The 27,155-nt window shown below is 42.2% G+C and overlaps 1 protein-coding gene across 1 annotated transcript in view; it reads left to right on the forward strand.

Moving 5' to 3' along the window:
- LOC122562332 (unconventional myosin-XV-like) overlaps positions 1-27,155 on the forward strand; it is a 447,653-nt gene that overhangs the window by 314,728 nt on the left and 105,770 nt on the right. The window contains exons 38-43 of the mRNA XM_043715207.1: positions 2,183-2,276; positions 5,521-5,640; positions 8,151-8,364; positions 16,946-17,042; positions 22,196-22,430; positions 26,286-26,389. Coding sequence (XP_043571142.1) covers positions 2,183-2,276; positions 5,521-5,640; positions 8,151-8,364; positions 16,946-17,042; positions 22,196-22,430; positions 26,286-26,389 — 864 coding nt within the window. The remainder of the gene's footprint in view (positions 1-2,182; positions 2,277-5,520; positions 5,641-8,150; positions 8,365-16,945; positions 17,043-22,195; positions 22,431-26,285; positions 26,390-27,155) is intronic.

Here is a 27,155-nt window from a genome sequence, read left to right on the forward strand (position 1 = left end):
AAATCTGAAGCCCTCCCTCCTATACCATCCCTCAAGCCACGTGTTCAACCTGCCTATTTTTTCATTTCTACCCTGGTTAGCATGTGGCACTGGTTGTAATCCTGGGATCGCTACCTTTGAGGTCCTCCTTTTTAACTTCTCTTCTAGCTCCCTGAATTCTGCTTTCAGGACCTCATCTTGTTTTTTTACTTATATCGTTGGTGCCTATATGCACCACGACAACTGGCTGTTCACCCTCCCCTTTTAGAATGCTCTGCAGCTGATCAGTGACATCCCTAACCCGAGCACCTGGGAGGCAACATACCATCCGGGAGTCCCGTTTTCAGCCACAGAACCGCCCTTACAATAGAATCCCCTACGAGTCTTTTTCCCGCCCTTCTGAACAGCAGTCCCCGCCACAGTGCCATGATCTTGGCAACTGCTGCCCTCCACTGGTGAGCCATCTCCCCCAACAGTATCCAAAATGGTATACCTGTTTTGGAGGGAGATGACCACAGGGGACACCTGCACTGCCTTCCTACTCTTTTTCTGCCCTTTGGTCACCCATTCACTGTCTCCCTCAGCAATTCTAACCTGCGGTGTGACCAGTTCACTAAACGTGCTTTCCATGACCTCAGCATTGCGGATGCTCCACTGTGAGTCCATCCGCAGCTCCAGAGCCGTCATGCGGTCAAACAAGAGCTGCAGCTGGACACACTTCGTCCCTGAGCTCCCACTTCAAGCAAGAGGCAAATGCCACAGGTCCAAGGTCCCCTGCCATTGTAAGCCTTAGCTTTATATCAACGAACAAAAAACCAAACAAGACACTTAAATAAATGAAAGAAAAGAAAAAGAAAAAATAAAACCTTACCTTACAGAGTCTTTTTCTTCTGGTTAAAGGAGGGGTTGAAGGTGGGAGGGAGCTATTACACGTGTAGTATCTCGGGTTTAGCTGCTGCCCAAATATGTACTAAGTCCTTACCTTCCTGGCACCCTCCTGGTCTCCACATTATCTCCGCTCTGTCCCCCGCTGCTCCTGGACAGGAAAAAGGATGGGGACTTCGAAGGTAAGAATTTAAACAGTTTCCTTAACTTCCTGGCACCCTCCTGGTCTCCACATCACCTCTGCTGTGTCTCACACTGCTCCTGGACAGCTGATAGTGGCAGAGCATGAGCCTTGTTGGGAATAATAGCAGAAAGAGAGTGAATGTGAAAGAATGTGGCACTTACTCTGGCCAAATGAAGAGATTCATTGATCTTCATATGCCACTGTTGCCATTCTTTCAGATAATCGAGATGGCATTGACTCAGATAGCAACCTTCGCCCAGGTTGCCAGGGTCTGGTGGCATGGCTTCCTCTGCTGGTCTGGTAAGAGGACTCCTCTCCCTTGCACCATCTCCTCGACAAGGACTTGTAGATCCTGTACAGGATTTGTATCAGGACAACATCTTCCCTTTCTGTATGTAAAAATGCCATCCTTAACCAAGTAGGTCAGCTTCAGAATACCACTGCTTGACCAGGTGCACAGTGGAGGCTTTAAGATTGTTGGTTATTAAGTGGACATCCAGTGAGTTGTTCCAGGAAAGGTGAATGGTAAGATAGAGATATAATTGTCATGAAAGCTGTCATAGAAAAGGGAACGGTAATTATTGACATGGTTTGGTAACATATGATGAGAAATCTCACTGGGCCTTACAACAAGAATTTCTTCAAAACACCCAACACAACTCACTTAACCAAGAAGCAAGTAAGTTTCAGCTCATTTTGTTTTTGATTATAGCAAAGCCCTGTCTGATGTCTGAGATATAAAAAATCCCATGGCATTATGTCAAAGGGCTACAGTGTAGGTTACTCCATGTTCTAGTTTGTAATGAGTCTTTATCTTGTTTCTGTAAAAAACAGACTTTCTGCTCATTATCACATTTCTGTGTGTGGGTATTTACTACACCCAAATTGGCTTATGTCTGTCTTCATTATGGCAATGACCATATGTTAAAAGATTCCATTGGCTATAAGGGACTTGTCTGAGGAGATAAAGGACCTATATAGATGCAAACTATTTCATTCTGCAGGAACCCTCAGTGAGAAAACCTGGCTTGTAAGAATTACATTTTCTATTTTCTTGTTCATTTTCCTCTCTTCATGTTGTCAGGAGAAAATCAGATATTTTGCTCTATAACGTCTGATGGCTTCTTTCTGTAGGATGTCAAGGCTGACAGTGATGGTGTTGCTGATGACTTGATTACGGAACAAGTTGAATCTTTTCAGCAGAAACGCGATTTCTTCCAGAAGCTGGGTAAGAATTAGAAACACAAGGAGGACATTCAGCCCATCAAGCTTGTTCCACATTTCAATTAAATCATAGCTTATCCACATCTTCATTCTCTTTACCCACTTTGGTTCAATAACCCTTACATCAACAAAAATTTTCCAATCTCCATTTTTAGATTTTCAGTCAAACACCAGCGTCAAATACACTTTGGGGAGAGGCTTCGAGATTCCCATTACCTGTTTTCTGAAATCATCCTTGAACAGCCTAGCTCAGATTTTAGGAATATGCCCTCTCGGTCTTGATCCCCCTGAGATGAGGAGATGGTTTACTTTTATCTGCCTTATAAAATGCCTGAACTATCTTAAATACCTCAATCATAAAACCTCTACATTCAAATTGATACAAGACTACTCTATGCAGCCTGTACTCCTAAAGTAATAGTTTTCAATCTGGCATCATTCTGACAGAATTGCCATATGCACCCTCTTCAAGGCTGGTTTACCTATCCTGGAGTCAAAAGCCAAGAACTGAATGCTATACTCCAGCTATGGTATTGCTAGAACCTTATATAATTGTAGCAAAACTTCCATCCTTTTGGTGTTCGTGGCACATTTGAGAGGAAGGTAAGCAGCCAATTCGCCTCTAAATTGGATTTTGTACCTGACCGTTACGTTTTGGTGATTATTGTACTTCAATCTCCAAATTTCTGAGCTCCCCCACAGTTGTGAATTTCACCTCATTTAGATGAATTCCCTGAATTTCTTCTATCTCAATTTCAAAGCAAATGTCCTGCATTAAATTTCATTGACTCAGATTAAACTTTGTCACAGTCACAGGATCAGTCTGGGCGCAGATACAGAATAACAAAAGAAACAAGTCATAGGTTGGAGTACGTTTTACACCCCTAACAATTGCTACACTGCAGGCAGAATATAAACCAAGAAATGTTGGGAGTTTGTGTGAAAGACACAAATAATTGTGAGTGAACAAATGAAATGGGGCAAAGCTAGTCATAGAGTCATAGAGATGTACAGCATGGAAACAGACCCTTCGGTCCAACCCGTCCATGCTGACCAGGTATCCCAACCCAATCTAGTCCCACCTGCCAGCACCCAGTCCATATCCCTCCAAACCCTTCCCATTCGTATACCCATCCAAATGCCTCTTAAATGTTGCAATTTACCAGCCTCCACCATTTCCTCTAGCAGCTCATTCCATACACGTACCACCCTCTGTGTGAAAAGGTTGCCCCTGAGGTCTCTTTTATATCTTTCCCCTCTCACTCTAAACCTAAGCCCTCTAGTTCTGGACTCCCCGACCCCAGGGAAAAGACTTTGTCTATTTATCCTAGCCATGTCCCTCATAATTTTGTGAACCTCTATAAGGTCACCCCTTAGCTCCAGCGAAAACAGCCCCAGCCTGTCCAGCCTTTCCCTATATCTCTATAGTGTGTGGCACGGTGGTTAGCACTGCTGCCTCACAGCACCAGAGACCTGGGTTCAATTCCCGCCTCAGGCGATTGTCTGTGTGGAATTTGCACATTCTCCCTGTGTCTGCGTGGGTTTCCTCCAGTGCTCCGGTTTCCTCCCACAGTCCAAAAATGTGCAGGTCAGGTGAATTGGCCATGCTAAATTGCCCGTAGTGTTAGGGGCAGGGGTGGGTTGCGCTTCGGCAGGTCGGTGTGGACTTGTTGGGCCGAAGGGCCTGATTCCACACTGTAAGTAATCTAATCAAATCCTCCAATCCTGGTCTTAAGGAATAGTTTATAGAAAGTGTTCAGGACAGTTTCTTTGAACAGCATGATATGATACAATCTGGGAATAAGCTACTTTCAATGTGGTAATGCCTATCAGGTTGAATTAATTCATGATCTCATAGTTTGGATCGGCACAGGCTTGGATGGCCAAAGGGCCTGTTCCTGTGCTGTAATTTGCTTTGTTCTTTGTTGTTTGTAAACAATCTTATGGAACAAGCGATCAAAGCACAATGGAATTTCACATTCAGTTCGAGTGCGAGAAATCTGAGCTTGAAACAAGTATAAATGTGAAAGAAAAACAATTACAAAGTCTGTGGACATATTCGCTAAAATAGAGTCGGAGAACTGGTTAAACGGTACAATGGAAGGTAGACAGTAGCAGGCAGTTGGAGGCATATTTCAAACTTCAAAATTAAGCATCAGATTCAATCATATTAACTGATAACTAGGTGTTCCTTTACCATTAGATTCTAGATTTAATTCTAGCTTATCCATCCATTTCAGTATAGCTTGTCCTCTTGTTAGTTGAAGAATACATATGATTAAAATAAATGGGGATTCAGCAACTTCAGTCAAATATTACTATCTTGTTCGCCTGCTTTCAGCAAAAAAATCATAGCCAATCAAGCACCATATAAGTTGAATTGAAACTGGAGTGTGGTTCTTGTGGGAAACTGGAATACATCTTGTTGGTTTTAGAAATAAGCTGGCTTGGAATTGAAAGAAAGATTAGACCTAACCAGAAGAATTAAACCAAACAGGACCAAAATATAGAACTGCAATCTGTAAAGAATAAAGGTAATGTGGAACTACCAATAGTGTAGCAAACACTATCTCAAACTCTGTCAAATTACAACAAAATAAAGAAGAAATAGGATGGTTTAACTTTACAGATTGAGAAATGTTTAGTTTCTTTGGAGCTAAAGAAAAAGGGATTAATCCCCCTTTTGCAAGATAAATAATAGACAGGTTTGCCCTCTCCTGACCTGATACTTATACAACCCTACAATAATGAAGGTGTTGACTGAAGTTGCTGAATCCACATTTATTAGGCTACAATTAGCTGTAAGGTGAGGAAACCTTTTGAAGTGAAAATCAAGAGTGTGGTGCTGGAAAAGCACAGCAGGTCAGGCAGCATCCGAGGAGCAGGAAAATCGATGTTTCGGGCAAAAGTCCACCAGGTTTGAGGCTGGGAGCCTTGGGAGTGGAGAGATAAATGGGAGGGGCATGGGGCTGAGGAGAAGGTAGCTGAGAGTGCAATAGGTGAATGGAGGTGGGGGTAATGGTGATAGGTCAGAGGGGAAGATGGAGCGGATAGGTCTTTAGAAGTGAAATCCTAGGACCCATCATTCCAAAGTCTGCTGGTCCTCCCAACTATACCACATATTACTCAGCAAAATACCCCAAAATATTGATGTCAGTGATAACTTTCCTTTATCAAAGCTTTGCGATTACATGTGTGAGCCCTTGTTCCTTGAAGTTCAAAAGTTCCCTTTCTACTCTTCCTCACAGAGAAAGAGGAGCCTCTTCACGTAAAACCTCCATCCAAGATATTGCTTCCCAAACCAGAGAAACCAGAAAAGAAGAAGGAGTCAGAAGAATCCAATAATTCGGAAGTGGAGGAACACAAAGGTATCTGAATATTGGGAACCACATAGATTTCAAAGATATAACGCAATAAGATTTAAGCTTTCACTGAATCAGTTGATTCTGTTTAAATTCTCTTATTCAAAAAGCAATCAGATTTCAGAATCATCATTGTTATGAATTATCATTGCTAATCACTTACTAAAGAATATGTTTGTCTGGGAAATTCCATGTCACTGGTGTTATGTACCGGGCTAGACCCCCTCAAAACATTTCAAGGAAGTAGCCCAGATCTTAACTTTGCTAGTTGTTATAAGCAGATTCTGGATCAGTGGTGCTGGAAGAGCACAGCAATTCAGGCAGCATCCGACGAGCAGCAAAATCGGCGTTTCGGGCAAAAGCCCAGATTCCTCATGAAGGGCTTTTGCCTGAAACGTCGATTTTGCTGCTCGTCGGATGCTGCCTGAATTGCTGTGCTCTTCCAGCACCACTGATCCAGAATCTGGTTTCCAGCATCTGCAGTCATTGTTTTTACCTCGTTATTAGCAGGTGTAATAGTGGATATTCCAGGAGTGATGCAGCTGGTCAAACCACTTAGTTTTAAACAACAGAATTTATTTGCAAGATTACTGAATGAAACACAAACAAAAGAGGACAGAATACAAAATAACTTAACCTATCCAAAAATTCAACAGATTATCCCAACTTAATGATGCTGTTCCAAATTCCTGCAACAATCCTCATAAACAGCCCTTGGCAAAAAAGGTATAATCAAACATTGGGTCTTACAGGATAGAGAGAGAGAGAGATGGCAGAGAGATTCAGTATGGAACAACTTCCATCTAGCTGTTTCTAGGGCCAGCAGCCTCAAAACTGACTGCCTGCTCTCAATGAATAGCCAGTTTACTAAAACCAAACCAAACCAGAGAAAAGCCGAGCTGAGAGAACTGGCCACTCCCCTTTCATTGAGAAAGCATTCTCAAGTAGTTAAATCCACACTTTTCACAATTGCTGTTTTACGACCAATCTGAAAAAAAAAACCAAGGACAGCAAAACCTTGTTAAAGGAGTAGCATTGTCACACTGGTCATGGGTCTGTGGGTCCTTGTGTGGCTGATAAACCCAATCCTAGAGCTAGATCACTAACCACACATTCAGCAAGTATTTCTGTGAGGTGGAATTGGTCCTTTGCCTTGAGGAATGAAACTAATGGAAATGGGTGTTTCACCTTCTCCAATTTGCATGGCTTCTATTCTAAGGCCAACAATCGTCACTGAAGGGTAAGAGTAGAGTTTATAAAAGTGTGGTCTTGGCTCTGAGTCTCATCTCAGGAAGAGACATTAGTAAATTTGGGCTGGGATATGGGCCTACATTGCACAGAGCAGTATAGAGTGTGAAATCTGACCCTTTGAATCAGGGCAACTCATTAACCTCTGGTTCATTGCTGTCGTCACAAGCAGCAACACACTTTAAAGTTTTTCTCATGGACAGCCCATTAGAAGTAGACTGGCAGAAATCAGGTTATATAAAACAGACACCTAGCATGGCACAGATTACATGACAGAAGTGAAAATTTCTGGTAAATTTCTGGTAAAAATGTCATTCCATCCACAGCCCATGTCTTGAACAGGAGTTAGGCCCTTTCTGTGGGCAAATAGGATGGTTAACAATTCTTTGAGGACTCATTCCTGAAACTGGGCTGCAATGGGCCTGCTCCAAGTCTCATGAAACATAGTCCCTTCATGGGAACAATATGACGCAGCTTCTAAAAAGGATTTTTAAAAGTTAGATCATTAATAGGATGTGGAGCCTGGGGAAGCAACCCATAATTCCTGACTGCCAAATGCCTTATTGCCAGGGAAACAGCCAGTCTAATTTATTCTCATTGTTCTGCAAGTGACCAACAATCTGAGGCTAAATTTTGAGTGGCCTCTGGTGCACATCAATACACCTCCAGCCCAAGAAAAGGCCAAATTGGATTTCTATCCTTATTGCTGTATGTCTTATAATATCCATCTAACCACAATATTTTAAAAGTCTTATGACTAGCATGTTATTCCCATTTTTTCAAATTAATTTAAACTGCATGCAATATAATCTTGTCATCTAAAATTTCTTGAAATAATTCTGTTAAATGATCAAAATATTTAGCCGTTTTTAAATTCCAAATAGAATAATTAGAACTATTGAGCTAATTGAGTACTCCTGATACAGTTCTGAGAATTATGTAGATTGTATATGTTCAGAATTCAGATCTTCCTCAGTCAAATCAGGCTCAAAAAGCCCTTGGCCACTCTAACAGCTGGTCTTTCAGCCAGTAAATGTGGAGTTGCTGATTGAAGTCAGTTTGCATTAAAGTGCTGTTGAACAAAGTTACTAGTGTTGCAGCGGATTATTATAATAAACCAGGGACTGTTCAGTTCCCTCATCCTCTGCCCCATTCCATCGAAACACTGTGATAGAATAACATCAACACTAGTGTTTGTCTTTGCAGAATATATTGAATATCATTACCTTTGACAAACCTCAACTGAAATAGTCTACTTATTTCGACAGTGAGCCCTTCTCCAGCAAACTCCACCAAAGACACGGAGCAGAAAGACAAAGGAAATGAAAAAGACCATAAGACAGAAGAAGAAAAGAAGGAACCAGAGGTAGTGAAGTCCATCCAGACCAACACAAGACCAGAACCTAGTCAGAACATCCGAGAAATAATCAAATTGTACCAGAGCCAGCCAAAACAACCTCCACCCCTCTACCAACCTGTCAGGTGAGAGCAAAGAGCAGAAGGTCCACATTTTGGACTGTGAACACTAGACAATATTCAGGAGAGACAGGTAATGCTGAGGTAGGTCAGGGATCCAGACTGATGCCTCAAAATGGAGGTAAGAAAAACATTTAAAATCAGACAGCCCATGGAGACAGGTGGCTCAGCCGTGACTGTTGGGACCTCATGCCTGGCCTTCCCTCCCCTCAGCCCTTTATGTTTGGCCATGGAGACTCCAATAAGTTGGTTCCTCCAGTCTGTTGGCATAGGGTCATAGGCATAGGTTTAGGGTGAGAGGGGAAAGATATAAAAGAGACCTAAGGGGCAACTTTTTCACACAGAGGGTGGTATGTGTATGGAATGAGCTGCCAGAAGAAGTGGTGAAAGCTGGTACAATTGCAACATTTAAAAGGCATTTGGATGGGTATATGAATAGGAAGGGTTTGGAGGGATATGGGCCAGGTACTGGCTGCCCACAGGAATGAATCCCCTCAGTGAGCAGATGGGCCACAGTTCGCTTCATATTGGCCACATTTGGATCAGTATGGGCAGTGTGAGCATCAATTGACATCCTCAGATCATTGGAAAGGACCGTTTATAATTTAGACCATTGTGTCCCCAAGAGGGAACAAGCACATCTGGAGAGAGGGAAAATGATCAAGAAGTGAGGGTTGGGTGAATCAGGGTCAAACAAGGCCACAGTGAAAAATAATGGGACGGGATAAGTAATGTTAAAAAGACATGCTTTAAGGCTTTGTTCCTTAAAGCACTAGAATTTGCAATAAGGTAGATGAAGTAATTGCACAAATAGATGAAAACAAGTATGATACAATTGTAATTACAGAGAAATAGCTGCAGGGTTAATTTTATTCACTCAGGGAATGTGATGAGCATTTAGTGCCTGTGCTTAGCTGCCCTTGAGGGTGTGGTGATGAGCCACCTTCTTGAATCACTGCAGTCCACATTGGTGCAGGTTGAGCCAAAATGCCTTTAGGAAGGAAGTTTTGGGATTTTGACCCAGTGACAGTGAAGGATATACACTATCTACAAGTCTGGATAGTGAGTGACGTGGAGTTGAACTCATCCATGGTGACCAGCGATGAGAACTGATCATCTAGGGGTATTCAGTATTGAGAAAGAACAGACAGAAAGGAAAAAGTGGTAGAATTGCATTGCTGGTTGAAGAGGAAATTAATGTAATAGTGAGAAAGAATATTAGCTTCAATCATGAGGAATCTATATGGATAAAGCTGTCGAACACCAATGGGCAAGGAATTGTTGGGAAAAACCAGAGATAATGTTGGGGAAAGCATTAAGCAGGAAATTAAAGAAGCATGCATTAAAAGAACATTGTAATTATGGATTAATTTAATCTACATATAGATTGGACAAATGAAATTAGTCACAAGATAGTCACATTCCTCCTTTGAGGAATATGTATGGGATGGTTTTCTGGACCAATACGTTGAGGATCCAACTAGAGAACAGGCCATTCAAGACTGTGTATTGTGTAATGAGGAAAGAATAATTGGCAGTGTAGCTGTGTAAGGCCCTTTGGGGTTGAGTGATCATCATATGGTTGAATTCCTCATCAAGGTGGAGGGTGACATAGATGCTTCGAAAAACTAGGATCTTGAATGTGAATATAGGAATCTACAATGGTATGAGGCTTGAGCTGGCAGTGATAAATTGGGAAAGGTTACTTAAAGGGATTATTGTGGACAGGCAATGGCAAACATTCAAACAGTGCAAGGAGAAATTATTTATCCCTGTTTGGAGCAAAAATAAAATGGGAAACATAGCCAAACCACTGCTTATAAAGGAAATTAGAGATAGTACTGGACCTAAGGAAGAGGCACACAAATTGGCCAGAAAAAAACAGCAGACTTGAGGATTGGGAGCAGTTTAGAATTCAGCAAAGAAGCACTGTTGATTAAGAAAGGGGAAATGGAGTACAGAGTAAGCTTGTGGATGACATGAATTCTGACTGATTAGATTAGATTCCCTACAGTATGGAAACAGGCCTTTTTAGCCCAACAAGTCCACACCGACCCTCCAAAGAGTAACCTACCCAGACCCATTTCCCTCTGACTAATGCACCTAACACTATGGGCAATTTAGCATGGCCAATTCACCTGACCTGCTCATTTTTGGACTGTGGGAGGAAATTGGAGCACCTGGAGGAAACCCACGCAGGGATGGGGAAAATGTGCAAACTCTCGGCTTCAATTCCCACCTCAGGCGACTGACTGTGTGGAATTTGCACATTCTCCCCGTGCCTGTGTGGGTTTCCTCCGGGTGCTCCGGTTTCCTTCCACAGTCCAAAGATGTGCAGGTTAGGTGAATTGGCCATGCTAAATTGCCCGTAGTGTTAGGTGAAGGGGTAAATGTAGGGAAATGGGTCTGGGTGGGTTGCGTTTCAGCGTGCTTCTGTTGGGCCGAAGGGCCTTTTTCCACACTAAGTAATCTAATCTAATCTAATCCACACAGGCAGTCACCTAAGTCCCTGGTGCTGTGAGGCAGCAGTGCTAACCACTGAGCCACTGTGCCACCCCAGATAAAGGCATTGCTGAGATTCAAACTCAAGATCTCCTGTTTACTAGACAGGCGCTTTAACCAACTAAGCCATGGCGCTTAAGTAAACCTTTTGATAGTATATGAAGAAAAAAAAGATTGGTGAATACAAATGAGAGTCTCTTACAGTCAGAAACAGGGGAATTTATGATGGGGAACAAAGAAATGGCTGACGAACTAAATACATATTTTATGGTCTGTGTTCACAAAGGAGGACCCAAATAACATAATGCTGAAATTTTGACAAACACAGGGTTTGGTGAGAGAGAAACTGAAGGAGATCAGTATTAGTTGGGAAATCGTGTTGGAAAAATTGATGAGATTGAATGCAGGTAAATCCCCATGGCCTGATATTCTACATCCTAGAATATTTAAGTAAGTGGCCCTCGATATAGTGGATGCATTACTTCAACAATGGGCGGCACGGTGGCACAGTGGTTAGCACTGCTGCCTCACAGCGCCAGAGACCCGGGTTCAATTCCCGCCTCAGGCGACTGACTGTGTGGAGTTTGCACGTTCTCCCCGTGTCTGCGTGGGTTTCCTCCGGGTGCTCCGGTTTCCTCCCACAGTCCAAAGATGTGCAGGGTCAGGTGAATTGGCCATACTAAAATTGCCCGTAGTGTTAGGTAAGGGGTAAATGTAGGGGTATGGGTGGGTTTCGCTTCGGCGGGTCGGTGTGGACTTGTTGGGCCGAAGGGCCTGTTTCCACACTGTAATCTAATCTAATCTAAAAAAAAATCTAAACAATCAAACTCTCTCGAAACTGGAACAGTTACGAGAGATTGGAGGTAGCTAATGTAACTCCTCCATTTCAAAGGGATATACTGTGAGAAAATTGGGAATTATAGACCAGCTAGCCCAATTTCTGTAATAGACAAAATGCTGGAGCCCATTGAAAAAGATTTGATAGGCAATTATTTGGAAAACAGTGGCAAAATTAGACAGAGCCAGCATGGATTTACGAATTGATTTGCTTAACAAATTGGATATCTTCAAGGATAGTTGGATGGGGAACCGGTCAATGTAATTTATTTGGCCTTTGACAAAGTCCCACGTAAGAGATCCATGTATAAAATTAAAGCACATGGGATTAAGGTACATTATTGAAATGGATAGAAAATTGGTTAGCAGACAAGCAAAACAGAGTAAGAATAAATAGGTCATTTTCCAAATGGCAGGCTGTGGCTAGTGGGCTACCACATGGATAAGTGCTAGAACCCCAGCTATTCACAACATGTATTCATAATTTGGATGAGGGTACTAAATATAATATCTCCAAATTTTCAGATGACACAAAGCTGGGTAAAAGAGTGAGCTGTAAGGAGGATGCAGAGATGTTTGTGTGATTTGGGCAAGTTGAGTGAGTAGACAAATTACATGGCAGATGCAGTATAATATGGATAAATGTGAAGCTATCCACTTTGGTAGGAAAGACAGGAAGGCAGATCATTGTCTGAATGGCTATAAATTAAGAGAGTGGAAAGTGCAATGGCACCTGAGTGTCCTCATATGCCAGTTGCCAAAGGTAAGTATGCAGATGCTGCAGGCAGTAAAGAAGGCAAACTATATATTGGCTGAAAGTGAGAGGATTCAACTACAGAAGCAGAGATATCTTGGTTTAATTATACTGAGCCTTGATGAGATCACACTTGGAATATTGTCTCCTTTGGTCTCTTTATCTGAGGAACATTATTCTTGCTGTCAAGGGAGTGCAGCGAAGTTGACCAAACTGATTCCTGGGATGGTGGGTCTGACATTTAAGGAGAACAGTGGGAAAGGTTGTGATTGGGTGGGGGAAACAGTTGGGAAAAGAAATGTGAGTTATTGGAAGAGGGAAAGCACATGCTTGTGCAGCAAAGGGGGTCTGATTTGAAGGTGTATAGGTAGGAGTGGGAGAGGGAGGGATAGTGATTGGATGAGGAATATGATTATAGGTTTGTTTCACCTTTTCTCTTGGAGCCCTGCATCAAGAGCTGCCTGTGAGCCATTTGTCTGAAGCTAGCTTGAAAAACCTTATTTGCAGATATAAAGGACAATAATATTTCAGGAGTAGCCCTATATATCACTTTCGATGTCTCCAACAATGAGCAGTACAACGTCACCGCATCTCCCCTCAGAGATTCTACTTTGAGAGTTTGATTAGCTTGGAACTATTTTCGAAAGCAGAACCCCAAAGGTAATAACCTCTGGATTATTGATCAGAAGTGGTTAGACCATAAGAACATAGAACGTTACAGCTCAGTACAGGCTCTTCGGCCCTTGATGTTGCGCCGACCTGCAAAATTTATCTGATGCCCATCGAACCTACATTCTATTATTATTTATATGTATGTCCAATGCCAATCCAAATGCCCTTAACATCGGCAAGTCTACTCCTGTTTCAGACAGGCTGTTCCACACTCCTCCTACTCTCTGAGTAAAGAAATTACCTCTGATATCTGTCCTAAATCTATCACTACTCAATTTAAAGCTATGTCCCCAAAGTGTTAACCTTGACCGTCCACTGTCCACCCTATCTAACCCTCTGATTCTCTTATATGTCTCGATTAAGTCACCTCTCAACCTTAGAACATAGAACAATACAGTACAGAATACGCCCTTCGGCCCACAATGTTGCGCCGAACATTTGTCCTAGCTTAAGCACCTATCCATGTACCTATCCAATTGCCGCTTAAAGGTCACCAATGATTCTGACTCTGCCAGTCCCACAGGCAGCGCATTCCATGCCCCCACCACTCTCTGAGTAAAGAACCTACCCCTGACATCCCACCTATACCTTCCACCCTTCACCTCAAATTTATGTCCCCTTGTAACACTCTGTTGTACCTGGGGAAAAAGTCTTTGAACTGTCTACTCTATCTATTCCCCTGATCATCTTATAAACCTCCATCAAGTAACCCCTCAACCTTACTAAGAACTCTACCATTAACCCTGTATTCCGCATTCTTATTTGTCCTTCCAAAATGGACAACCTCACACTTGACAGGGTTGAACTCCATCTGCTACTCCTCAGCCCAGCTCTGCATCATATCTAAGTCCCTTTGCAGCTGACAACAGCCCTCCTCACTATCCACAACTCCACCAATCTTCGTATCGTCTGACCCACCCTTCGACTCCCTCTTACAAACAGCAGAGGACCCAGAACTGATCCCTGCGGAACTCCACTTGTAACTGGGCTCCAGGCTGAATATTTATCATCTACCACCATTCTCTGACTTCGACCAGTTAGCCAGTTCTCTATCCAACTGGCCAAATTTCCCACTATCCCATGTCTCCTGATTTTCCGCATAAGCCTACCATGTGGAAACTTATCAAATGCCTTACTAAAATCCATGTACACTACATCCACTGCTCTACCCTCATGCTTGGTCACCTCCTCAAAGAATTCAATAAGACTTGTAAGGCAAGACCTACCCTTCACAAATCCGTGCTGGCTGTCCCTAATCAAGCAGTGTCTTTCCAGATACTCATAAATCCTATCCCTCAGTACCCTTTCCATTACTTTGCCTACCACCGAAGTAAGACTAACTGGCCGGTAATTCCTGGGGTTATCCCTATTCCCTTTTTTGAACAGGGGCACAACATTCGCCATTGTCCAGTCCCCTGGTACCACCCCCGTTGACAGTGAAGACGAAAAGATCATTGCCAACGGCTCTGCAATTTCCTCTCTTGCTTTCCATATAATCCTAGGATATATCCCGTCAGGCCCAGGAGACTTGTCTCTCCTCAAGTTTTTCAAATTGTCCAACACATCTTCCTTCCTAACAAGTATCTCTTCTAGTTTACCAGTCCTTTTCACACTCTCCTCTTCATCAATACGGTCCCTCTTGTTTGTAAATACTGAAGAAAAGTACTCATTCAAGACCTCTCCTATCTCTTCCGACTCAATACACAGTCTCCCACTACTGTTCTTGATCGGACCTACCCTCGTTCTCGTCATTCTCATGTTTCTCACATATGCATAAAAGGCCTTTGGGTTATCCTTGTTCCTACCTGCCAAAGATTTTTCATGCCCTCTCTTAGCTCTCCTAATCCCTTTCTTCAGCTCCCTCCTGGCTATCCTGTATCCCTCCAAAGCTCTGTCTGAACCTTGTTTCCTAAACCTTATGTAAGCCTCCTTCTTCCTCTTTACAAGACATTCAACCTCCCTCGTCAGCCAAGGTTCCCTCACACGACCATCTCTTTCCTGCCTGACAGGTACATACATCTCAAGGACACGTCGTATCTGTTCCTTGAAAAACCTTCTTCTTTCCAATGAAAGCAGTCTCAAGTCCCTCAGCCTTTCCTCGTAAGACCTTCCTTCCACACCAGGCAACAGCCTAGTAAATCTCCTCTGAACCCTTTCCAAAGCTTCTACGTCCTTCCTATGGTGCGGTTACCAGAATTGCCCACAACACTCCAGGTGTGGCCGCACCAGTGTCTTGTACAGCTGAAGCATGACCTCATGGCTCCAAAACTCAATCCCCTTACCAATAAACACCAACACACCATATGTCTTCTTAATAACCTTATCAACCTGGGTGGCAACTTTCAGGGATTTATGCACCTGGACACCGAGATCTCTCTGTTCATCACCAAGAATTTTACCATTAGCCCAGCACTCTGCATTTCTGTTACTTCTCAAAGTGTACTACCTCACACGTTTCCACATTAAACTCCATTTGCCACTTCCAAGCCCAGCTCTGCATCTTATCTATGTACCTCTGTAACCCACAAAATCCTTCGGTTCTATCCACAACTCTGCCTACTTTAGTGTCATCTGCAAATTTACTAACCCATTTTTCTACGCCTGCCTCCAGATCATTTATAAAAATGACAAACAGCAGTGGCCCCAAAACAGATCCTTGTGGCACACCAAACAGATCCTTGTGGCACACCACTGGTAAGTGAGCTCCAGGATGAACATTTCCCATCAACCACCATCCTCTGTCTTCATTCAGCTAGCCAATTTCTGATCCAAACCACTAAATCACCTTCAATCCTGAAACTCCTTTTTTTGTGCAATAGCCTACAGTGTGAAACCTTTGCTACTGGACCTGCTGTGCTTTTCCAGCACCACTCTAACCTAGAACCTTATCAAGCACCTTACTGAAGTCCATATACACCATATTAACCACCTGACCTTAATCCATCTGTTTTGTCACCTTCTTGAAGAATTCAATAAGGTTAGTGAGGCATGACATACCTTTCACAAAACCGTGTTGACTATCCCTAATCAAATGATTCCTTTCCAGATGATTATAAATCCTATCTCTTATTACCTTTTCCAACACCTTACCCACAACCAAAGTATGGCTCACTGGCCTATAATTACCAAAGTTGTCCCGACTCCCTTCCTTAAACAAGGGAACAACATTTGCTATCCTCCAGTCTTCTGGCACTACTCCTGTCGACAATGACATAAAAATTGAAGCCAAAGGCTCTGCAATCTCCTCCCTGGCTTCCCAGAGAATCCGAAGATAAATCCTGTCTGGCCCCGGTCTTATCTATTTTCAGATCTTCCAAAATTGCTAAAACCTCCTCTTTATCAACCCCTCAATCCCATCTATTCTTGTCGCCTGTATCTCCGTATTCTCACTAACATTGCCATTGATCAATCTCTGGATTATTATCTGAGCCATGAACGAATCAGTTGAAGGTAAATAAGATTAGACAGCTCAATACATGGCTTAAAGATTGAAGTGGAAGAAACTGGTTCCAATTCTTGGGGCACTATTGAACACTTTTGCACATGTTTTGTATCAGATTCGGTGTCATTAAGTTTCTAAGTCAAAATATTCACCTTTGAACTGGACATTTTGCTATTGATGCAAACAATATCTTTTCTTTATTGTTACTTGGTAAAAAGAAGCAAACTGTTTTTTATGAATGCTGAGTCCCTTATTTTGTCTGCAGCTTAAAATATTTTGCCCTTGAATGGAAGCCAATGGATGACCAGCTTTGCTTTGGTTGTTCAATGTACACTGACCTGTTGGACCCCACATCTAATGTTTATCTTCCATTGCTGTAGGAGGTCAGTAAAACCATTCCTGAAGAAAAATGATCCCAAGGACGAGGCATTATCTCTTCTAGGAATGAGAGGATCAAAATCTCCCACTGCAGTAGAGGTAAGTGGGGGTTGGTTTAGCTCAGTTGGCTGGATGGTTGGTTTGCAAAGCAATGTAATGTAATGTTTAATCCCCATACTAGCTGAGTTTACCATGAAGGATCTTCCTTCTCAATCTCTCCCCTCACCTGAGGTTGGTGGCCCTCAGGTTCCATCACTACCAGTCATGTCTCTCTAATGACAGAGAAATCCTTATGGTCTGGTAAGAACATGGTGACTTGACTTGAGAGGTAATCTTTCCAACTCTGCTTGAAAGTACTCCTGGAGATTTAGTCACTCCAATTTCTTTCTTTGGCTTTCTAAAACATAATTACCATAGATTAATTGCTGTCCTTCAAATGTACATAACTGCCCTAACTGACAGCCTGTCTGCACCTACTTAACTAGTTGCAAATGATGGTTACTGACAAGTGAAGCTGGATGAAAGGAGCAAATTGCTACATACATTCTGGATACCAGGCTGTTGACATTTCTATTGCTGTGGAAGAGTTTCAAAGTAGACAGTGTGAACAGTGATGGTCCTGAAATGGAAATGATGTTGATGCTCTGCTACTCTCTGCATTTGGACATGTGCTGAAAGAAGTCATCGCAGGAATCTAAAGTGGCTACAACAGCAGTGCTGCTAAGCTTTTTCCCATAATGACCCCTCAATTTAAGGCTTGAAAATTTCTCAGACCCCAGAGCTATGAGATTGTGACTGGGTTGGGAATGTTGGATAGGCAGAGATCCCTAAAAGGGGTTAGGGGTATTGTTGGAGACCAACAACAGCTGGAAAAGGAAGGGAAGGTGAGTTTAGAACATAGAACAATACAGTACAGAACAGGCCTTTCAGCCCTCAATGTTGCACCGACCCGTGAATTATTCTCAGCTCGTCCCATCATCATCCATGTGCTTATTCAAGGATTGTTTAAATCTCCCTAATGTGGCTGAGTTAACTACATTGGCAGGTAGAGCATTCCACGCCCTTACCGCTCTCTGAGTAAAGAACCTGCCTCTGATGTCTGTCTTAAATCTATCACCCCTCAATTTGTAGTTATGCCCCCTCGTACAAGCTGACATCACCATCCTAGGAAAAAGACTTTCACTGTCTACCCTATCTAATCCTCTGATCATCTTGTATGTCTCTATCAAATCCCGTCTTAGCCTTCTTCTTTGAAATGAGAACAGACCCAAGTCTCTCAGCCTTTCCTCATAAGACCTTCCCTCCAGACCAGGCAACATCCTCATAAATCTTCTCTGCACCTTTTCCAATGTTTCCACATCCTTCCCGAAATATGGCGACCAGGACTGTACACAATATTCCAAGTGTGACCACACTAGCGTTTTGTATAGTTGCAGCGTAATATTGTGGTTCCGGAACTCAATCCCTCTCCCAATGAAACCTAACACACCGTATGCCTTCTTAACAGTGCTATCAACTTTCAGGGATCTATGTACAAGGACTCCAAGATCCCTCTGTACATCCACACGACCAAGAATCTTTTCATTGACCCAGTACTCTGCCTTCCTGTTATTCTTCCCAAACTGCATCACCTCACATTTAGCTGCATTGAACTCCATTTGCCACCTGTCAGCCCAATCCTGCAGTTTATCTAAGTCCCCTTGCAATCTGTACCATTCTTCCAAACTGTCCACTACTCCACTGACTTTAGTGTCATGTGCAAATTTACTAATCCACCCACCTATGCCTGCGTCTAATTCATTTATAAAAATGACAAATGGTAGTGGTCCCAAAACAGATCCTTGTGCCACACCAGTAGTAACCGGACTCCAGGCTGAATATTGTCCATCAACCACCACTCACTGATTTCTTTCAGAAAGCCAGTTTCTAATCCAAACTGCTAAATTACCCTCATCCCATGCCTATGCATTTTCTCCAACAGCCTGTCATGTGGAACCTTATCAAAGGCTTTTCTGAAGTTCATGTCTCCCACGTCAACTGCTCTACCTTCATCTACATGCTTGGTCACCTTCTCAAAAAACTCAATGAGATTTGTGAGACACGACCAGCCCTTTAAATGACAAAGTTTTAAGTAAAAAAGCAGCAAACCTTGGACTGGGATTTTCAGGATAGGAATCAGGCCTTAAAGAATAGCCAATAGGTCACACCCAGTATTTTTTTTTAAATTCCAGAATTTAAAGGGGCCTTGCAGCTGTTATCACTGTTGCTGCAATTGCTACCTCGGGGCTTGCAACTCAAAATTTCTGACTCGTAGACCTACTAAGGTCATGACCCATATGTGGGAAGATCAGCACTCAAGAAAACTGAACAAAAAAAAATGCAACTGAAGATGGCTGAAGTCAAATACGTAGATGGAGTACTCACCATGAAAGAAATTCACTTTGATCTTGAAGTAAGATCTGTAGAGCAATATAACGATTCTTCTGGAGTACTGTGTCCAATTCTGGTCATCCTGTTACAGGAAGGATATTATCAAGCTGGAGAGAGTTCAGAAGAGATTTGCCAGGATATTGTCAGGAATGGAGGGGTTGAGTTATAAAGAGAGGCTAGATAGGCTGGGACTTTTTTCACTGGACCATAGGAGTTGCAAGGTAATCTTATCAAGGTTTATAAAACAATGAGGGGTGTAAAGTGAATGGCAAGTGTCTTTTCCCTAGGATGGGGGATTTCAAGACTAGAGAGCGTATTTTAAGGTGAGAGGAGAAAGATTTAAAAAAAACATGGGGGCAATTCTTTTAGACAGAGGGCGTGTGTGTGGAATGAACTTCCAGAGGAAGTGGTGTATGTGGGTATAGTTACAATGTTTAAAAGATGTTTCAATAAATACACAAATAAGAAATGCTTGGAGGGATATAGGCCAAGCGCAGGCAGGTGGGAGTAGTTTAGTTTGAGATTATGGTCAGCATGGACTGGTTGGACTAGAGAGACTGTTTTCTTGCTGTATGACCGTATGACTCTATGACAGAATGAAGAAAAAGCAGTGCAATGATGTGTTGTATTCATGAACTTTAAGACCATAAGACATTGGAGCAGAAGTTAGGCCATTCAGCCCATCGAGTCTGCTCCGCCATTCAGTCATGGCTGGTAAGTTTCTCCTCTCCATTCTCCCGCTTTCTCCCCATAACCCTTGATTCTCCTTGACTATCAAGAATCTATATAATCTCAGTATTAAATACACTCAATGACCTGGTCTCCACAACCTTCTATGGCAATGAATTCCATAGATTCACCACTCTCTGGCTGAAGAAGTTTCTCTTTATCTCAGTTCTAAAAAGTCTTCCTTTTATTCTAAGGCTCTGCCCTCGGGTTCTAGTCTCCCCTACCAGTGCAAACATCTTGCCAACATCCACTCTGTCCAGGCCATTCAGTATTCTGTATGTTTCAATTAGAGCCCCCCTCATCCCTCCAGCGGGTATAGACCCAGAGTCCTCAAATGTTCCTCATATTATTAAACTTTTCATTCCTGGGACCATTCTCTTGACCCTCCTCTGAACACGCTGCAGGGCCAGTACATATGTCCTGAGATATGGGGCCTAAACCTATCTAGCAAAGTCGTGGTTAATCTATCATAAAGTGTGAACCTGTATGTAAGCTCACTGCTAATGTGCTGTGATATTGGGACAGAACTCGAATCAATTTTCACTTGAAGCAAACAGCTATTAATAATGGCTTGGACTCTCTGCAACTCAGCAGAGACACTGAACCTGAAAGATACATATCTTGCTCTGATCATGCACTCACTACCAGAGAGGAACATCTTCCAGAAATGAGAAAATTTCAGACAAGTAGACAAGCACAACTCACATGAATGCTGTTAAAAGATTTAAATGGTTCAGATTATGGATGAAATGCCCGTGCAGAGACAGACAAAAATGGGACTGATTGGAATTAACATACAGTTTTTGTTCTTGAGAGAATCGCTGTTACTTGTGACTGCAAATAATAGGACATGCAATCTTTTTAATTAAAAGGGGTGTATTGGGAGAAATGAATTTGTAAGGATTTGTAATAAAAGCTAAACACTGCAGATGCTGGAAATCTGAAACAAAAACAGAAAATGCTGGAGATACTCAGAGGTTTGGAAGCATCTCTGGACAGGGAAACAGATCACATTTCCAGTCTTATGTGACTCTTCTTCAGAACTGCAAGGGGCTGGAAAGTGTGTTTTTTTTTATGCTGTTGACAGAGGAAGAGGAGGAATGAGTGGAACAGATGGTAAGGGTGCCCAGAGCAAAAGACAAAGAGAGTGATGGTAAAGGAGTGATAGAGATGTAAACCAGCTCTAAATAATAGTTGTGTAAAGTAGAAAAAAATGGTCTTTACCAAAGAGGGTGATGCTCCCCTGACCATGGTGACAGAGGAAGAAAATCTATCACTTGAACAGTTAAAACTGATGAGGAAGAAATCTGGGATGGGCTATTGGTGCAAGGCGCTGGGATCAGGTTAGATGTAGCCAAGGATTTTAAAAGAAGTATGGGTTAAAATTGCAGGGGCACTGGCCACAATATTGCAGTCTTCCTTGAGTGAGGTGCCAGAAGACTGGAGAAATTTAATCATAACTGCCTTGTTCAAGAAACATAAGCCCTGCAGTTACAGGTTTAACCTCAGTGGTGGGGAACCTTTGAGAAACAACTATTTAGAATAATATTAGTAGTCACATAAAAATGGTGGGTTAATTAGGAATAGTCAGCATGGATTTCCAAAGAGAATGTTTAACTAATTTTCTGAAATTTTTTGATGAGGGAACAGAAAGGGACAATAATAATGCTGTGGTTACAGTGTGCATGGACCTTCATAAGGTGTTTGATACAGTGTCACGCAGCAGATATCTAAAAATGGTTATAGGTCATGGGTGTAAAAGGGACAGGAGCAACCATGGATACAAAATTGACTGAGTGATAGGAAACAGTGGGAAGCAGTCAATGGATATTTTCCAGGCTTGAGAAAGGTTTATAATGGAGTTCCCTATACAGTCAGATCAATATATCTAGAGACATCAAGCAGAGGCAGGGCATGCCCTTTCTTGAAGAGAAGATCACAGGAGTCAGCCACTTTAGATACAGAGCTCAAGATTTACTGATCTATTGATATTGTAATGTAGTTGCGCTGAGTTTTTGAGGAAAGCAAATACAACTAAAAGGTTATCAAGAAGAGCAGTATTTTCTCTAAACTCTTGACTATTTCTGTTGCAGAATGGAAAGGAAACACAAACTGCAAAGGTGCCACCTAAAACAGCACCAAAACCACAGCGTCATTCCCAATCTTCACAGCGTTCAATAGAGGACCAGCTCACAAAGATATATGCTTCACCACTACCAGGGCTTCCACTTCCACCACCTCCCCCACCACCTCCACCTGGTCCCTCTTCATCGTCAACATCTGTCAGTGAATTTCAGCTCTCCCCAGTTCCACAAAAGAGAGAGGAAGGTAAGATCAAGCACATATTCTGTTATTCTTTCATGAGATTTGGATGTGCTAGCATTTATCATCTACCTGAAAGTTTCCTGGAGAGGTGGTAGTAACCTGTCTTCTTGGACTGCTACCGTTCATGTGGTGTAAATGCATCCATAGTTTTGTTAGGAAGGGAGCTGTTGGACTTTTACCCAGTGACATTGAAGAAACAGCAGTATATTTCCAAGTCAGGATGGTATATGGCTTTAATGGGAACTTGCACATTCTGGGGTCCCTTTGTGTCTCCTGCCCTTGTCCCTTTAGGTGCTAGAATTCATAGATTTGTAAGGTGCTGTTGAATAAACCTTGTTTGGCGAAACACTACATATTGTGCATAATGAATACTTTTGTCACATTGGGGCGGTGTTGGAGGGAATGAATGTTAAATGTGGTTGATGGAGTGTGATCAAGTAAGCTCCTTTGTGCTGGATGTTGTCAAGCTTCTTGAGTGTTGTTGCAGCTGATCCCATCCAAACAAGTGGACAGAATTACAAACATACTGCTGAAGTATTTATATATACATACTTGTGATGCCAAGGCATACAAGGCTTTGAGTCAAGTGCAATAAAATTGGATTAGAATAGTTAGATGGCTATTTTTGACTGGCATGGATGTGATGGGATGAAGGGCCTTTTTCTGTGCTGAGGATGTGGTTTGTAGACGGTGGACACTCAGGAGGTGAGTTATTCATTTCAGAATTCTCAAATCCTGACCAGCTCTTGCAGTCTTTAAATCATGGGGAGATGATTTTTTTTTCTTACTGCAGAAGCTCAATACCTGAAACTTCATGGTGGAAGTATCATTTACCACTTATCAGTTTGAGTCTGAATATTGTCCAGGTCTTGCTGCATGTGGACACGGATATCTTCATTATCTGAGGTTTCATGAATGATGCTTAGCATTGTGTAAACATCAGCACATTTCCCTCTTCTGACCTTTTAATGGAGAGAAGGTTAATTATGAAGCAACTGAAGATGGCTGAGCCTAAGGCAGCACTCTGAGGAACGCCTGCAGTGATGTCCTGGAATAGAGATGACAGACGTCTAACAACCACCAGCATCTTCCTTCATACTGGGTGTGATCACAGACAGTAGAAAGTTTCTTCTCACTAATTCCTATTGACTCCAATTTTGCCCAGGCTTCTGGATGCCACACTATCCAATGCTGCCTCAATGTTAGGGCAGTGACTTACCTCACCTCTGGAATTATGTTCTTTTGTTCATGTTTGGACCAAGACTGTAATGAGGTGGGGAGCTAAGCAGCACTGGCAGAACCCAAACTGAGGATCAGTGAGCAACTTGTTGCTGAGAAAGTATTACTTTATAGCACTGTTGACAGCTCCTTCCATTAACATGTGCTGATGATGAACAAGACATTGATTGTACATTACTTGGCCAGGTTGGATTTGTTCTGCTTTTTGAAATTGGAACAGCTTGACTCGGAGTGTGGCAAGCAGGTAGACAGAGTAGTGAAAAAGGCATTTGGTACGCTTGCCTTTAATGGTCTGTACATTGAGTATCGGATTAGGAGGTCATGTTGCGGCTATACAGATATTGGTTAGGTCATGTTTGGAATACTGCGTTCAATTCTGATCTCCCTGCTATAGGAAAAATATTGTAAAACTTGAAAGGGTTCAGAAAATATTTAAGAAAATGTTGCCGGGTTTGGAGGGTTTGAGCTATAAGGAGGGTTGAATAGAATGGTGCTATTTTCCCTGGAGCATCGGAGACTGAGAGGTTTTACAAAAGTTTATAAAATAATGAAGGCTGTGGAGGTGAATAGCCAAGGTGTTTTTCCCAAGGTAAGGGAGTCGGAAACTAGAAGGCATAGGTTTAAGTTAGAGGGGAAGGATTTAAAAGGGATCTAAGGGGCAACTTTTACGTGCAAAGGATGGGCACAAATGGAAGTGTGGACAGGTATAACTACAACATTTGAAAAGCATCCGGAGGGGTATATGAATAGGAAGCGTTTCGAGGATTATGGGCCAAATGCTAGCAAATGGGACTAGATTACTTTAGGATATCTGGTCAGTATGGAAAAGTTGGACTGAAGGGTGTAGTTCCATGCTGTACACCTCTATGACTACTAGAGCACAAATATTATTGCTGGAATGTTGTCAAGGCCCACAGCCTTTGCAGTATCCAGTGCTGTCAACCATTTTTTGCTGTCTCATAGTGATTCAAGTGCTGGAGACCTTTTATAGAATCTCTACAGTGTGGAAACAGGCCATTCAGCACAGCAAGTCCACACCAACTCACCAAAGAGCAACCCACCCAGACTCATCCCCGACCTACCCCTGTAACCTTGTATTTCCCATGGCTAATCAACCTAACATATGCATCCTTGGGAACTATAAGCAATTTAGCATGGCCGATCCACCTAACTTGCACATCTTTGGACTATGGGAGGAAACCGGAACACCCAGCGGAAACCTATGCAGAGATGGGGAGAACATGCAAACTCCACACAGACAGTTGCCCGTGGCTGGACTTGAATCAGACCTCAAAGGAGACAGAGATAGATCATCCTTTTTATATATTCACTGATGAGATATGGGTGTCTCTGGTCTGAACAGCATTTATTGCCCAAAGGGCAGTTAAGAGTCAACCATATTGCTGTGGATCTGGAGTTACATATAGACTAGGCCAGGTAAGGATGGCAGATTTCTTTTCCTAAACAATTTCCATGAACTAGATGGATTTTTATGACAATTGGTGATAGGTTGAGTGACTGGCTTTCAATTTCAGATTTTTATTAGCTAATTAAATTCAACATATTACAAATTTGGGAATCATACAGTTTACTGGACCTGATCGGGTCATATGAAATGATACCCCCGCATCAATCTTTAGCATGAGTTTGTATCAGGCATTTAAGCATAAAATAGTTGAGACATTTGCTTTCTTCAGACAGCAGCAAAGATGCACTGCAGTAACTGTCCAAGTTCAGCAGCACCATTCAAACCTACAAGCCATACTTTCTACCAACAAGAAGGACAAGGCACATAGGAACACCACCATCTGCATGTCATACACCATCCTGACTTGGAACTGTATCACTGTTCCTTTTTAGTGGGTCAAATCCTGGAAGACCATCCCTAACAGCTCTGTGGGTGTAGCTACAACATATGGACTGCAGCAGTTCAAGAAGGCAGCTCTCCACTTCTGAGTAATTGGTTCACTGGGTGGGAATGTCCCTGGCAAGGGCAACATTTATTGTTTGTCAGTTCAGCTTGGAAAGCAAATGCTGAACTTGCCATTAACGCTGTCATCACAAAATATAAAAAAAACTTGTCCAATCAAACTAATGCATAATTTTGTCAGGTTAACCACAGAACATAAATTCCTTTTGAGTTGTACCATCTCCGCAGTAGAGGTAGGACTGTCTGCTTGCTTACATTTTGTGGTTTCGTCTATATTATTTTTCTTGAATCTGAAGCTGCTGCTCTGAGTAACTAATACTCTTCTCTCTCAATCTTTTTTCATATTTACTCAATAGCTTTGGGTCAGTGGGCAGCATTCTCATTCTGAGGCAAATGGTTGTGAGTTTAAACTCATTGTTCACTACATCGTGTGATTTGGCATTTCAGTGCAATACTGAGGCAACACTATTGAAAATGACTTTTTTGAAGAGCAGAATTCTTTGCTGATCCCCAACTAATGGTGTGAAAATATTTTAAAAAGCTGTGTGCTTTATTGTTGTTCTTGTGATTTTATGGTGCATCAATTGCCTGCTGTATTTTCATACATAGTCAGTAAGTTAAACAGTTTGGACATCAGCAGAGCATGAAAGGTGTCTTGAAATGAATGTTTTATCTTTTTATCTTGGCAGTGTTCTTACAAGATGACAATATCAAAACACATCTGTACAGGAGGACAGCCAGTGTTTATTTCTCATATGTTAATATTCCTTGGAAGCTCTATCTTCGCAAAGAGGTACAGAACTGAACAACAATGATAGGAATGAATAACAAAGGTATAGGATCGTCAGTAATCAGTAACAGAGTTGCACAGGTACTGTCAGGAATCAGTAACAGAGACATATAGATACTGTTGGGAATCAGTAACAAAGATACATAGGTACTGTTGAGAATCAGTAAAATGATGATAAATAGGTACTGTCAGGAATCAATGACAGAGATACAAAAATACTGTTGGGGATCAGTGACAAGGATACACAGATACTGAGGGGGATCGGGAGCAGAGATACACAGATGAAGTTGGGAATCAGTGTCAGAGTTACACAGGTACTGTCCGGAATCAGTAATAGAGATACCCAGATACTGTCGGGTTTCAGTAATGGAGATATATAGGTACTGTTGGGGATTAGTAACAGAAATATATAGGTAATAAGTATATAAGTTAGCTCACTGAGCTTGAAGGTTTGTTTTCAGACATTTCATCACCATACTGGTGACACCATCAGTGAGAGTCTCCGGTGAAGCGCTGCTATGTTTTTTCAAGGGAAAGTAAGTAGAATCTAAATCGATGTGTTTATTGATAGAGTTCTGGCTAGAATGCCATGCCTCTAACAATTCTTGTGCGTGTCTTTTTCTCACCTGTCTTGGATATGTGTGTTGTCCCAGTCAAACAAAAAACCCGAAAATGACATCACACACCTTAAGAAACCAAGACCTATAAACAGAGAGATGACACAAACCACCAGCGCTTCACCGGAGACTCTCACTGATGGTGTTACCCA

The sequence above is a fragment of the Chiloscyllium plagiosum genome, chromosome 24, assembly GCF_004010195.1.
Source record: "Chiloscyllium plagiosum isolate BGI_BamShark_2017 chromosome 24, ASM401019v2, whole genome shotgun sequence".
Taxonomy (NCBI): domain Eukaryota; kingdom Metazoa; phylum Chordata; class Chondrichthyes; order Orectolobiformes; family Hemiscylliidae; genus Chiloscyllium; species Chiloscyllium plagiosum.